At 43.9% G+C, this 14,750-nt stretch overlaps 2 protein-coding genes across 2 annotated transcripts in view; one reads left to right on the top strand and one right to left on the bottom strand.

Annotated features, from left to right (window-relative positions):
* Positions 1–853: 853 nt before the first annotated feature.
* On the bottom strand, positions 854–6,949 carry LOC119287294 (inactive poly [ADP-ribose] polymerase RCD1-like). Its single transcript, XM_037566815.1, has 7 exons — positions 6,673–6,949; positions 3,181–4,368; positions 2,741–2,982; positions 2,561–2,637; positions 1,976–2,161; positions 1,781–1,876; positions 854–1,654 (listed from the first exon to the last, which is right to left on the bottom strand). Exons 2-7 carry the CDS (start codon positions 4,209–4,211, stop codon positions 1,577–1,579), a joined length of 1,710 nt encoding a protein of 569 aa, XP_037422712.1. The 5' UTR covers positions 4,212–4,368; positions 6,673–6,949; the 3' UTR covers positions 854–1,576.
* A 7,635-nt stretch (positions 6,950–14,584) lies between these two features.
* Positions 14,585–14,750, top strand: part of LOC119283795 (putative serine/threonine-protein kinase-like protein CCR3) — a 3,626-nt gene continuing 3,460 nt past the window's right edge. Inside the window, exon 1 of the mRNA XM_037563199.1 lies at positions 14,585–14,597. Within this exon, the coding sequence (XP_037419096.1) occupies positions 14,585–14,597 (13 nt within the window). The remainder of the gene's footprint in view (positions 14,598–14,750) is intronic.

Genomic DNA, 14,750 nt, shown 5'->3' with positions numbered 1-14,750 from the left:
GATGCCCAGGAAGAAGAAGCTTTGGCACAAAAAACCACCAAGTATGAAGAGTATTTTGACAGTTTTGTCTTTCGACGGTTTTGTGGCAATGCTTAAACATTCAGCGGGTTTTGCTGCCCTATCTTGAGAAAATGTTAGCATCTCTCAGAGTACCATGTTGCGATGTGCCAAGTCAAAATAGTGTGAGTCTGATTTTGCTTTCTCTGGGACCAGCTTGGATGTGGGTGCATTTCCCACTGACAAGCGGCCCACAAGAGGTGTTGTGCTCCATTCTACTGTAACTGTAAAGAAGATTTCCCATTGCTTAGTGTAGCACCAGTACGTATAAGGGAGAGGATAATACTTCATCAGGCAACTCCACAGATTTCCCAGCTCTTTTGTGGGCCCTGGATGCCTAATCATTTAGGCGATGCTGGAACACCCAGTCGAAAAGATAAAAACAACTCTCCAAAGTACGAGTAGCACCGTTGTGCGTGTGTTAAGAGAGAGTTTACCTCCTCATGGACTAGGATTGCAGCTGACTGAATCAAGTAATGGGTACTGCCCAAGCTTGTGCTGCCAGTGGTCGTTGTTTGATGTATTCCCTCCGTAAACTAATATCAGAACGTTTAGATCACTGTTGTTTTACAGAGGGAGTACATGACACGCCAATATTGGCAAGAAACCCCTTTAATCCCACGATCCACGCCAATATTGGCAAGAAGACACACAGCAATCTTGACAAGAAACTCCTTCAACCCCATGACAAAAAAGTTACCCTCTGTGCACGCTTCTTTCTTTTCTTTTCTTTTCTTGAATCTTGCCTGCTCTCTGATAGACTGACAAATAAATGATACTCTGCCCCAATGTCCAGTAAAATAATAGCTGTAGGAATTCAAGTAAAGCAATGGATGCAAGTATCACCAAGGTTATAACAACATCATCTGTAACGGTGCTTGTGAGAGTGGAATTTGTCTTCCCAAAGGCCTCAGAAATCTCTTCAACGGAGGCCTGACAATAATGTATGCTGTGATAGATACTACCTTGGAGAGATAGATAGATGCCTGCTACCAAGATTGCTTCTTTTTCTTGGTGTGGTTGGATCCAAGAAACAAGAAAACTCTGGATTTTGTCTTCCCACCATGTTTCTTCCAACACAACAGGAGCTGAAGAAGCAACGGCCCCCAAGGGGGAAATCACATGAGCCGAGTCAAGCTCACCATTACTTGTATCAATTCTATGCTAGGCTCGTCAGCAAAAGAGAGAAAATCTAGAGCCAACTAAAACTCACCATTACTTCTATCAATTCTATGCTAGGTTCATCAGCTCAAAATTAAAACAACAAATCTACCAAGTATAGTACAGTACAAGCTGCAAACAGATTTGCACACAACAGCAGCGGCTACAACAGAGTGTTTCCAGTTACCGACTGACGCCAAGAGACCAACCAGATGGAACCAAACAACTTAACAGGCTGCTCACAGTCTACTCACTAGTTTTGTCTATAACCAACTGACGCATAACTTAACGGCTTTCCTTGTACTCTCTGTATCTCTCCACTAGGAGCGGCTCCACGAGCTGTTATATCGACAAACTGCTACTTCTGGAGGTGCTGCTCTCCCGTGCCGGGTGTTCTTCTTGGTAGCACTTCAGCACCTGCCATGGGTGGCACCACCTGCAACCGTCATGGACAACACGAGCAAGTGTTTAGCACAACAAAACAGGCTACACTGCATACGATGAGAAAGACTTTGAATGTATGCACACGACATGGAGGATTAGCGTTAATGGTCTCAAGTACCTTAGGTTGCAGCCTCATTACTGTAGAAACCAGCAGCTTGTCGCCGACGATCTGTCTTAGTCGTCCCACAAACTCGGTCCTGCTTATCTTTCTCCTCTGTTGGAACATCAACAGGCACATCACATTTAGCATGTTGACTGGGAACAATAACTGTAACCAAGTACAGTATCTCAGAAGGAAAACAGCATTAACAACCTTGAATTCTTCATAGTGTCCATGGATTACGTCCATGTCAGAACGGGGAACTTTTGTGGAGATGGCAGCAAAAAGCATTGGGAGGGGCATCCAGGGTGAAGTAGGAGGCCTTCGAGTTGGAGCACGCCCAAACCTGGGTGCTTGTTGTTTACCAGCTGGAGATGCCATGGTTTCGGAACTATCGTCCTGATCACAACAAACAACCAAAAAATAATATGAAGAGCTGAATGTTCCCAAGTAAAATGTCGCACCAAAATTAAGTACGTACTAACTACTGAGTCCATCCATATGGAGTGCATATAAGTACAAGTAAGCCCCGTTCCATCGCAAGCTTGGAAGCAAATTATGACAATCCTTAACAGGCACGCCAACAACTTTCAAATCTATGCTTAATCATATTTTGTAGATAAAAGAAGGCCAACGGCCATAAGATGGTAGATAATAACCTATCTGAATACACCTATCTAATACACACCAAACATGCAGCAGTCTATACGTGTGGGGTATCAACATGCTGTCCATTCAAGACACAATGTGTACCAAAGCTGAGATATGATTGTAACCAGTTAAACATAATAGGAATACCTTGATTACACTTTCTGCTGAACCAGAATTTCTTATCTCAGATACGTTGGATGCAGTATCTTCTCTAGCCATGTATTCTGCAGTAATATTAAATGAATTCTCTTGTGTAAACAACACAGAAGTAAAAATGAAAAATGGAAAGACAGATAAAATCAAGAACCATGAGAGTGGCTGTAGTACCATTGGTCATGGAAGGTGCTTTGATAACAACAGCATATTCAGCATAGATGTGTCGATGCACATTAGCATCCCATATGACATAGTGCTTTGGCTTTTGAAGATCATCCACGCCACTATCAAATCTTTCATTGGTTGGCTGGAATTGCTTTGATCCAGGAAGTACAACCTCAACATTCCCCATTATAACACGGCACAGCATCATCCTCATGATGCCATTTTCGTCAATATCTGAGTAGCTGGCACTGTGGAAAAATAATCAAGTAAGATCATAAGAAACCACTGAATATTCAAAGCAAGAACAATCCAGCAGAAAACCTAAAGATGCATATATACAAACAAATATTCTATTTGTTGCAGTGAATTTTTTTGAACAGATGGACGTATGGCCTAAAGTTTAGATTAACATGCATAGATTAATCAGAAACAGAACAAGTGTTTACCAAGTTTTGGCGCAGTTCGCTGGAGCAAGATGTGTACCAATGCCATACATTGGCCCCAGCATTGGTTTTGTAACTTCCAGAACACCACGCATCATCATCTCCTCCATAGCATCCTTGGAACAAGGTAGCCACGCATAGCGCACATTTGCATTCCCACGATGCATTTTGGTGACTTCAAGTTCCTTCTGGAAAAGATTGAAGCGAGCCCGCCCTTGCTGATCTACCAGTGGGGTTCTGTAGATCCCAACAATATTTTCTTCACTAAAAGGTTGGCCTGCCCCTTCAAGTAATAATTTGCGCACAGCTGAATCAACAGGTTGGCCAATTTTCTGCTTACAAGTAGCAGCATGTATGTTTCCACTAGCAGATTCCTTCAAACAGATTGCAGGACCAGCTTTATTTTCAACAGCAGCATAATTATGTACCTTCTTAGCATGAGGGAGTACTGCATCAACAGAATCTGAACTCGAGCTTTCAGCTCCAGCTGTTAAAATCAAAGTCCCAGCACACTCACCAGCTTCAGATTTACCACTGGGGTCACTTTTCCCGTGCTGAGATGGTTTAGATGTTACCAGTCCAGCACATAACTCTGGAAAGAAGCGGTTACCATGAACATCAATCCATGCTATTGGCTTGTTTGTGGTCATTGAAGAATCAATGCAGACCATGTGCATAAAGTCCAACAGGACTTGCTGGTTCTTGAATACAGCATTAGTAATTGGCCTCTTCAACTTGAAGTCCTGCTGTACCAGATTCACAACATGCTCTGGAAAATCCCTCCATTTACCCTGGTGGTAACAAAGCACACGCACCGGCAACCCGCTTGTCTTGAAGTTCTTATACCACTCCAGAATATGGCCAGCACAAGAGGTCATTTTAGACTTCTTAAGGGCAGCAGAACCATCAGCATGCTGAGAGACCTCAGCAGAATCATCTGTGCCAGTAATCTTCACAGCAGACTCATGTTTCCTCTTGCGATCATTAGCTTTCAGAACATGTTCATCCAGTATCATTCCAGCCTTCCTTTCCATATTTTACACAAAGCTCGACTAAAACTAAGTATTGACTTTCTTTACAGATTTACACCACCAAGTAAACAGTATAGCTTAACCTAGCTAGTTAGATTGTGCTAGCACAAAAGTAACTTCAAAATGAGCCACGTTATCCACAAGGGTAAGTGAAATGGACCTGGGACATAAGCACAAAAAAAAGGAATAAAGATATGTACAGAGGGGGGAGCATGGGTGGCGGAAAAAAAAGTATTGTGTGACAAATCTATGTATTTCTTTCATGACACACCATGCAGAACCAAACCATGGAAAGATATCACCAGAAAAGAAAATAGCAATCTACACCAATATTAGCTCAATGATTCACTAAGCCTTTCAACTAACAAGTAAAAACAACCTGGAGATGTTATCAGTGCTCATTTTGTTCTCCGGATGAAGTGTTAACTATTAAGGATTACCATTGGCAGTAGTAAGTTGCAAATCACAAAGGGGTGTGAGTTTCCTCGGGACTAAATTCACCAATAAATACTGATGGCGCATGGAAACTCATAAGAATATGAAATGAATATGATTATGATTATGTTCTGTTTCTCTGAAAAAAAACTAGTTGAGTATTCATGGAATTAACCTGTCCTGAAACATTAAACATGAACCCTTTACATTGATAGAAATGACTTCTTGTAAGTGGATGATAGATTGTTAAAACCTGTCTTAGACGCTTACAGATGCTAAAGATTAGTATCTAGGAAGAAGGTGCTCTTGCCAGTGGTGCTTTCCCATTTAATAACAATACAGTTTATTTGCCAGCTCATATGACCTGATATGCAAACGACTAAAAAGGTAGGTGTTGGTCGATCTTGCTATATGGAGTATGATATTCTAGTCAGTCTATGAAATTTTCTTTTTCTTGAATAATACTGGGTGCAATACCACAATTATTAACGAATAATTATGCCTTTGTGACTCTTTACCCATGCAGCTTCACATCGTTGCTCCAACCAGGAACGCTGCTGGTGCAGCCACATAAGGGCTCAGCAGCGAACAATGATGGAGAGAAGCTAACACTGCTGCTGCTGCAACAAACATTAGCATTGCGGGCTTGTGGCCTGGTTGTAAACCACCATTGTTGCTGTCGGGAAAACAGCAACATCAAGGCCATAGTATAATCCCATGGCATTAAAAGCCCCTTAAGGCATCGCCATATTAGTCTTGAGAATGGCTGGATGATGACAGCTTGTGCACAAAGCTTGTTGTGCCTATTAGGTAAGCAGCGTTAGTCCGTAGCACTCAGCACATCAAACTTCTAACATTTGTTTAGTCAGTATGCAACTTACGATGTTATCCAGCTGGCAGACACGTGTTGCACTAGACAGGCATTCAAAGACATTTTTACCATTTCGGAAAGCATCATATAAGGTTGTTTCTGAATATGTAAATATCTAGCAGTTACATGCATCCTATTAACTTAATATGCAAGCCGTGCATGAAAAATTAAAGCACACGTCTTAAGTAGCACGTGCAAGCTCGAGCGCACTAGGGTGGATTTTGAGCACAAAAATGTCCAATACTCAGCACCGACCAAACACGTTAAAGCAAAGTACGTAACTTGCTCTGTTGTCTAGCGAGGTAACGGCTATGCAGGAAACTACAATTAATTAGTACACACCGAAGGAAAGCTCTAGCTTACTGAATCTCCGACCATTTTGGCGCTGCACTAGCACGAGATGTAATGCATCACATCACACAAGGTTGTCCCCTGACTACGCAAGCATATTACATAGCTAGTACTTAGAACACTTTAATGACTCAACACAAGATGTCTGCACAAGACGCAGACGCATCAATCAATATGAAGCAGCAGCAGGGACCAGCGCGCGAAACGGTGAACTTTTCGCGCGCCAACGGGCCATCTCGTGTAAACTTGGCGCCAAGCCGCCAACCAATCATGCTCAGCAAGTATGTGATCTACTTTGCTAACCTAGCTACCAGGAACGCTATACACAAGGCAGACATACACGCCTGGTACCGCCGCGCTGTTGCTCCCATCCCATCCTACCAAACAAAAACTCTAGCTTCTACTCTGTTCCTTGTCATTTCTAGCTAGGATGCAACAGCATGGCATGTATGCGAGCACTGAATAGTTAGGTCCCATAGAGCAACCCATAGCACGATGCCTACACGATGAGCGAAAGCATGAATGAAACTGAAGCCGACCGAACCAACCCAGCACAAGAAACTGAACTCTAGCTGCGACACCATGACATGTATGCAGACAACGAATAATTAGATCGTACCACATAACAACTAGTAGCCTGACTAACGCCTACACAAGAAGCAAAAGCATCAAATCGAAGCAATCTGAACCAGCCCAACACAGATAACTGAACTTGGAGCACAGAAATGGCTATCCAATCCAAGCAGCCACCGAAGAGCACGCATCCTCGAGGTAGAGAGATTTAAGAGGGGTTAGGAGGGATTATACCTGCGGAGGCTCATCGCGGCGGGCTCGGGGCGTAGAAAGGAGCAGCCGGGAACGGACTAGGACTCCACTGCGCTCCTCCGGTTCTTCAGATCAGAGATACGGCGGCGAGGTAGGGTTGGGGTGGGGGTACAGGAAGGGCTGGAGAGGCCCTTTTAAGCCGCCGCCTCCGCCGCTATCTGCCGCGGCATGTGCCTTCCCTTCCCTTACCGTGGGTGGGTCGCCGGGTTGGGGTGGGGGAATCCGGTGGCCGCTGCGGCTTCCGGTGGGCGGGGGAGAGACTGGCGGTGCGGCGCTGGGTGCGAGGGTCGGGGTAGATCTAGCCGGGCGCCGACCGCGGGGAGGCGCGGATCCGGCCGTCGGATGGGTTCTGTGGGCGGGATCGGACGGCTGGCGTGAGATAGGGTGAGGGAGCGGGGTGCGCGTGAGGGTTTCGGCGGGTGGGGCCCGTGGGGGTGCGTGGTTTCTTGCCAAGGGGGGCGTGGACCCGCCGCTCGTCCTCATCGCCACGGCATGGGTCTTTCTTTATCGCGTCACAATCCCGCTCTCTTTCTCGCTAAGGAATGTATATAGACATATTTTAGCGTGTAAATTCATTCATTTTGCTTTGTAAGTAGTTAAGTTGGCAACAAGGACGGGATGACTCCCCCACCTCCGTCCCGATCTCCACCAATCCCCATACCCGCGAGCCCCGTGAAGCTTCACGGGGACAAAACGCCCCCCATCCCCATTAATATCGGGTACCCAGTACCCGTCGGGTATCCATGGGGGTTTCAAAGCTGACTGGGATAGGTGAGATTAGAGAAGACATGGTTGTTGGGGGAGGTGGAGAAAAATAATTGTGTGAAATATCTAGGTATTAATCTATATATCCTGCATTTATAGTACGCATGGCATAGTTTTTGGGTATTCATGAAGTCTTCATGGGGTAATTTTATACCCATTCCCGCCTCGTGAGACTAACAGGTACCCACCAGACAATACCCCATCCCCGCTCCATGACGATAAATCCCCACGGGTACCTGTCCCCATGGGGAATATTGCCATCTTGAGTATGTAGTTCATTATTGAAATCTCTAAAAATAAGTGAATCCACATTGTAAAATACGTCTATATTCATCCGTATGTAGTCCATATTCAAATCTCTAAAAAAAGCTTGTATTTAGGAACAGAGGAAGTAGTATATAAGCTTGTAGAAAAACTCACTATTCTTTTAAAGGCATACCTCACTACACCTAATTTTTATTTTTCATGTTGAAGTTGGATGTATTAACGCTTATATGGTTCTTGACAAATTTGCTCGGGCTTTACCGGGTATGACATTTGGGAAGAAAAAAGAAGTTGTAGACGCTATATATTTTTGAAAACGAAGGAACCATGCCCGCACAAAAGTGGCTCGATCCATGTCTTTTGATTTGGAAACCGAAGCTTTCGATAAAGCCAAAGGTGTTCTTCATGGCTTTTGATCTCGGATGGACTAACACCCGCGATATGCGTGGGGCGAGGCATTTCGATGTGGGCGCCAGGTTAGGATGTGTTCTTTGTGTTGTTGTGCTCCTAAAGAAAAAATTAGCATGTTAGTATTCAAGCGCCCTTTTTAGTGTGTCTTGCTAGACAAGTCTTCATCTTTATTGGAGTCCGAATGTGACGCGGATTGCGCTTTATTGAGCAAGCTGGACGAACATTCTATTGGGACATTAGTAATTGTGGCCTTGAAGTTCTAGGCAGAATTTTCCAAAGCAATGCTTAGTTTGATACAGAAGTTTGGCATGTCTCTCGCACTTTTTTCTCTCCAAATAGTGACTACCTACTGGTTTGTTACCGAATGATCAAACTAGCCTGGCCTGGAGCGCGCCTGGAATATGCTTGCAAGTTGTTTGGTTTCCGTTCACAGAAAGTTTGAAGTGACATGGCCTAGAAAGGGAGGGAAATTATTAGCCTGGTTTGAGGAGCCAGGTAGTTAGTTAGCCTGGTCCAGGCTTTAGCAGCCGACCGCCTGGCGAGCTGCCTGGGTCCTAAGGCCTCCTTTGATTCATAGGATAGAAATGTTGTAAGAATAGGAAAATCATAGAAAGTGAGATAACATACATCTTAATTCCTATAGAGAAAGAGATGTTATTTGATGCATAGGATAAGAATTTTTCCATTGAGTCTTATCTAATGTTTTTTTTCCTCCAAAATGTGAAGGATTGATTTCTATCCTATATAGGAATAGGAATCCATTCCTACAAACCAAATGGCCTCAAAGAAAAATTTTCTATGCAAATCCTATTCTATAGAAATCTTATGACATTCCTACAAACCAAAGGAGGTCTAAGTACTAAGCAAAATGTACTTTGTATTTGTCCTCAGGCTCACGAGTTAATTTTTTAATCCTAATAGCTCTTCATGGTTAGGCTAGAACCAAGCACCCTTTTTGCCTAGGCTGCCTGACCAGGCAAGAAATCATTCGGGATTCACGTCCACACCAGGTAGCAAATTTTCCCAGGCACACAACCATGGACAAGAACCAAACTAGCCCTAAATGCCCACGATATGCTTGGGATAAGGTATTTTGGTGTGGGCACCGGTTTGGCATGTGTTCTTTGTGTTGTCGTGTTCCTAAAGACAATTCGAGCATGTTACTATTCAAGCGCCCTTTTTAGTGTGTCTTGCTGGGCAAGTCTTCATCTTTATTTGAGTCTGAATGCGACGCGGATTGCATTCATTGTGCAAGCCAAATGAACATTCTACAGGGATGCTTAATCTCGTCTCTGTTTCGTTTCTCACTAGTATACCTCACTTGTTATGCAGACCCCTAGACTTTTTTCCATGTAGAGTTGGATTATTAATAATGATTATATTCCCTAAAAATGCTTATATGATTCTTTATAAATCTGCTCGAGCTTTACAGGGTCCGATGTCCGGAAAGTAATATATAGACGTTATATATTGGAACAAAGGGAGCATGCCCACACAAAATTAAAATTGAAGCTTCACATGAAGTTAAAAGGTGTTTTTCATGGCTTTTGATCTCAAATGGACTAAACACCTGCAGCATGCTCAGGAGAAGGCATTTCGGTGTGAGCAATGTTTGGGGTGAGTTCTTAGTGTTGCCGTGTTTCTAAAGAAAAAATGATCATTTTATTTTCCAAGCGCCCTTTTTAGTGTGTCTTGCTAGACAAGTCTTCATCTTCACTGGAGTCCGAATGCGACGCGGATTGTGCTTGTTCAGGTAAATGCACATTCCATAGATGTGACTTTTCTTTGGGATATTAATCATTGTGGCCTCGAATTTCTTGGGAAAATGCTCTAGAGCAATGTCTGGTTTGGTGCAAAAGTTTCCCGTGCCACTTTCTGGCAATTTTTTAATATTGACTACTAATTAATTGGTTATCGAGTGATCTAGCTGGCCTTGCATAAAGTTGTGCAATTTGGCAAGACTTTGCTTTAATAATTTCTGGAAGCAAACCAAAGCACACTCGTAATAAGTACGACTTTCAAAACGTCAGGCCATCTAGATCAGCCTCCAAGGAGAGGATTTTATGGGGCCTATTGCCTACATCTTCTTAGGTACGGAGCATCTCCAGCTCTTACTGGCTACATTACTTCTATTGCAAACACCCTTTGAGATTTGATACTTTGGTGTATTTGTAGGGGAATGTGTTGTGCAAAACGCATTTTCTTTACCGTGCAGCCAGGATCATTATTGATGTGCAGGTAACGAGATCATACCCTCGATGATCGTCGGCACAACGGAGATACTGATGGTGTCGATGAAGTCCTCCAACTCCCACAACTAGGTTGTACCTCTCAGCCGTCTGGTCTAGCTTTGGCGATTATGACACCTCCAAGGTATTCACATCTACCGAAGTAGCAACACCACAACAGCTTGTGGACCGACACGACGAAGCAGCGGGGAACTACGAGAAGGAGTTACAGCAGCCTTACGGTGAACACTAAGATCTAAGGTAGATGTGTAGAGGGAAGCGGTGGCCAACTAGGAAGGGGGAGGCAGCCAGGGGCTTTCTGCTGTGCTCCCTAGTCCCTTGTATATATGTGTCCATGGAGGAGGGGACGACCAGGGCGGAGTCCTACCATGACTCCACCTCACTTGCCTTGCCCTTCAAACTAGGGGATCTGGCTTGCCTGCTCCCTTTCCGTGCTCCCATCCGTGCTCCCACTTAATCCTACGGCTGTCTTTTTTCCTTTTTTCTTTCTAATCTAATCATTTTCCCCCTGATTTTAAGGGGATGGGGTCGGGCCTTATTTTGTTCCAATCAAATCAAGCCACGTAGACGGGAGCACGGATGGGCACACGACGGGGGAGCAGGAAAGTCTCGTCCCAAACTAGGAGGGGTTCGGCCAACCTGGCTCCACCAGGCTGCCTTGCCCCCCAGGAAAGCGGGGGGTTACCCCGTAGGAGTCCATTGAAATGTTTCAGAATATTCCAAAACCTTCCAGACCTTCTTTGAAGCTTCCATCATATTCTAGAACATTTGAGTACCTTCCGAAACACTTTACAGAGGAAGCATGCATATAGAGTTGGATGTGTTAATGCTTATACGATTCTTGACAAACTTGCTCGAGCTTTACGGGGTCTGACGTTCGAAAAAAAAACTATACGCATTATATTTTGGAAACGAAGGAAGCATGCCCACACAAAAGTGTCCTGATCCATGTCTTTTGATTTGGAAGCCGAAGCTTGGGATGAAGCTAAATGTGTTTTGCATGGCTTTTGATATCTTGGATGGATTAAACACCCGCTATATGCTTTGGATAAGGCATTTCGGTGTGGACATAGGTTTGGGGTGTGTTATTTCTGTTGTCGTGTTCCTAAAGAAAAAATTGAACATGTTATTATCCAAGTGTCCTTTTTAGTGTGTCTTGTTAGGCAAGTCTTCATCTTTATTATAGTCCGAATGCGACGCGGATTGCGCTTATTGAGCAAACCGAATGAACATTCTATTGGGGCAGTTTTTCTTTGGGATATTTAGTCATTATGGCCTTGAAGTTCTGGGGAGAATGTTTCAGATCAATGCCTATATGATTCTTGAAGTTCTGGGGAGAATGTTTGATGTAGAAGTTTTTCTTTTTTGCATATAGAGTTGGATGTGTTAATGCCTATATGATTCTTGACAAACTTGCTCGAGCTTTACAAGGCCTGACATTCAGAAAAAATAAAATCTATACACATTATATTTTGGAAAGGAAGGAAGCATGCCCACACAAAAGTGACCTGGTCCTTATCTTTTTATTTGGAAACTCAAGCTTCAGGGTGAAGCTAAAGGTGTTCTCCATGGCTTTTGCGCTCGCATGGACTAAATACCCATGACATGCTCAAGAGAAGGTGTTTCGGTGTGGGCAACATTTTGGGGGTATGTTCTTTGTGTTGTCGTGTTCATAAAGAAAAAATTGAGCATGCTATTATTCAAGGGTCCTTTTCAGTGTGTCTTGCTAGGCAAGTCTTCATCTTTATTGAAGTCCGAATACGACGCGGATTGCGCTTGTTGAGCATGCTAAACGAACATTCTATAGGGGCGGCTTTTCTTTGGGACATTAGTCATTGTAGCCTTGAATTTTTGGGGAGAATGATCCAGCGCAATGCCTGGTTTGGTGTAAAAGTTTGGCATGCTAATTCTGGCATTTTTTCAAATACTGACTACTGACTGGTTGATTATAGAAGAAGAGGTAATAGCACCGCAGGTCCTCGAACTTATCCTAGATGTGATAATTTAGTCCTATAATTTGCAAAAATGGACTGATCAGTCCTACAACTTGCAATGGATGTGCAAGTTTAGTCCTAGGCCACTCACACGCTGCCAAGTGGCGCGAGAGTGGTGGAGACAGTCAACTCTGTGCTTTTTGCATACACCCCCTGCTGTTTGTTTTAATCAACCCACACTACACCCTATCTTAGTTAATTTCTGTGTTGGATCCGTTCATCCTACTCCCTTCTCTGTTCCCAACTCTCCCAGCTCTCAACTCTCTTCCTCGCCACCGCAATCCAGCTGGAGCACACCCGTTGTGCTCCGGATGTGCCTTGTTCGTAGCTGGAGGACGCCATCCGGAGGCCCATGGCCATTGTGCTTTTGCACGGCAGTTTAATCTGCTTCTTGTTGAACATTGGAACACGCTTATGCGGCTTATATAAATGTATTGTACATACGAACAAGGACTTCTTGTACCAGAAGATGCAGCTCACAGGCTCAAAACTGGTACTGCAAAGGTAAGAAGGAGATAAGACATGCCTGTCTGCTCTATGTAGAGGGACATTATGTATAGTATAATGGAATAATCAGCTATAACTGAATGGCTGGTCGAATTTCGCATAGGAGTGCCACACGGCTCCTGCAATGTGTGCACCTAAAACACTTCAAAACTTTTATTCAGGTGAGGTAAATAGACCCAAATGAACTATGCAATTCTGCAAGATAGTTATGGATGAACTGACTTCGCAATATTACAGAATTGGCTTGGCTGCCGGGGAGGGTGATGAATTGACTTTGCAACAAGCCCATGGAGTAAGATTTATGCAGTTCCAGGCTGTGCACCCCTGCAGGCCAAAAATTTCTTTGCTGCCCTCCTTGTGAGTTAATTGATCTGTGATAACAAAGTGTGCCTAATTTTTGCTGTTCTTATATTATTTTCGTTAGAGATTAATCAAAGTGCGCTGGCTTTGACTCAATTTCAGCTAAATGAAGCAGGCACATCTTACTAAATTTCTAAACTGACAAGTGAATTATGCATTTGCATTATTGCAGCTCAAACATACTCCCTCCGTTCCAAATTACTCGTCGCAGAAATGGATGTATATAGAAGTAAAATACATCTAGATACATCCATACCTATGACAAGTAATTCGGAACGGAGGGAGTACATTAGAAACCTGATCCTGTAATGGTTTGCAGGCATTGTTTCTAGTCCGTTATGGTTACAATGGTGAAATTATGGATAATCTGGTAAGTATGTACATTGATTTTGGCAATGTTTAGTGGAAGTAATGAGATAAGTACTGAATATCTGTCTTGTTTTCATGGGAAAACATAACTCTCGATCCTAATTCTAAGATAGAGAGATCCTATTCTTTTCCGGAACTGGACTAACATGACTTCGTACATGAACTTTTTACAATATACACATATTATCACCTGCTAACCGTGAGACTTGGTCTTATATATAATTTTTTTCCGGAACTGGACTAACATGACTCCGTACATGAACTTTTTACAATATACACATATTATCATCTTTGTATAGAGATTTTTTTTTTTGCTAATTCACATTTTCTGTCATAACCTATGTTCTTGATTGTTTTCTTGGAACCCGTAAGTGCACAGGTGTTCTGGTTTGAATAGGTATAGATGACACTCCATCCAGATTTGCTTTGCATCCATCGTTCATCGTCAATGGGGAGAATCTAATCTACCTGCAGTTCTTGCCGGCGGGGTGCGTGGACCCCTAGTCGGCGAGCCTGACCCGCTTGAAGCGCTGGTCGTCGAAGCTGTAGTCAGCCTCGTGCGGCTGGGTGTTCCTGACACTCATGGCCCAGTTTTTGTTCCGGACGATGAGCGTGAGTGAGAGGTTGTAGGCGAAGGCGGTGGCGGGGGACGTGGGCAGTGCGAGGCGCGTGAGGGAGGCGTCGACGACGGCGACCTCGGCGTGGCGGATCAAGCCGTAGGCCACGAGAAGGACGGCGAACTGGAGCTCGCCGGATGTGCCAAGATATCTGAAATCGTTCTTCCTTCACTACATACAGAGTCATAATAATCCTGGAAGATTCGTAAGCCCTTGCTGTTGGCTTTCCAGGCAGGACGATGAGAAGATGTTGTTCGGCAAAGAGAGAAATTCATTGTACGTCATTATACTTGAGCCGGTTAACAGATTGGTACCACTATTTTAAAATACCGTAACTACGGTCCACGTACTTGCGCACATGGTTCACTCTGGTCCATTTGTATGATTCTGTGTACGTATTTGCTGACTTGGCCTGATCAGCGCCAGCCACCTCGCTTTGACCGCCACCTGGTTGATCCTGGGTGATCCTTTTTTTTTACAAAAACGCCGTGACCATTAAACCAGCCCCTAAACACGGCCTCCAC

Source organism: Triticum dicoccoides, chromosome 4A (genome assembly GCF_002162155.2).
Source record: "Triticum dicoccoides isolate Atlit2015 ecotype Zavitan chromosome 4A, WEW_v2.0, whole genome shotgun sequence".
NCBI lineage: Eukaryota > Viridiplantae > Streptophyta > Magnoliopsida > Poales > Poaceae > Triticum > Triticum dicoccoides.
Note: the sequence above shows the minus strand (reverse complement) of the source record. Positions and strands in the feature narration are given on the sequence as shown.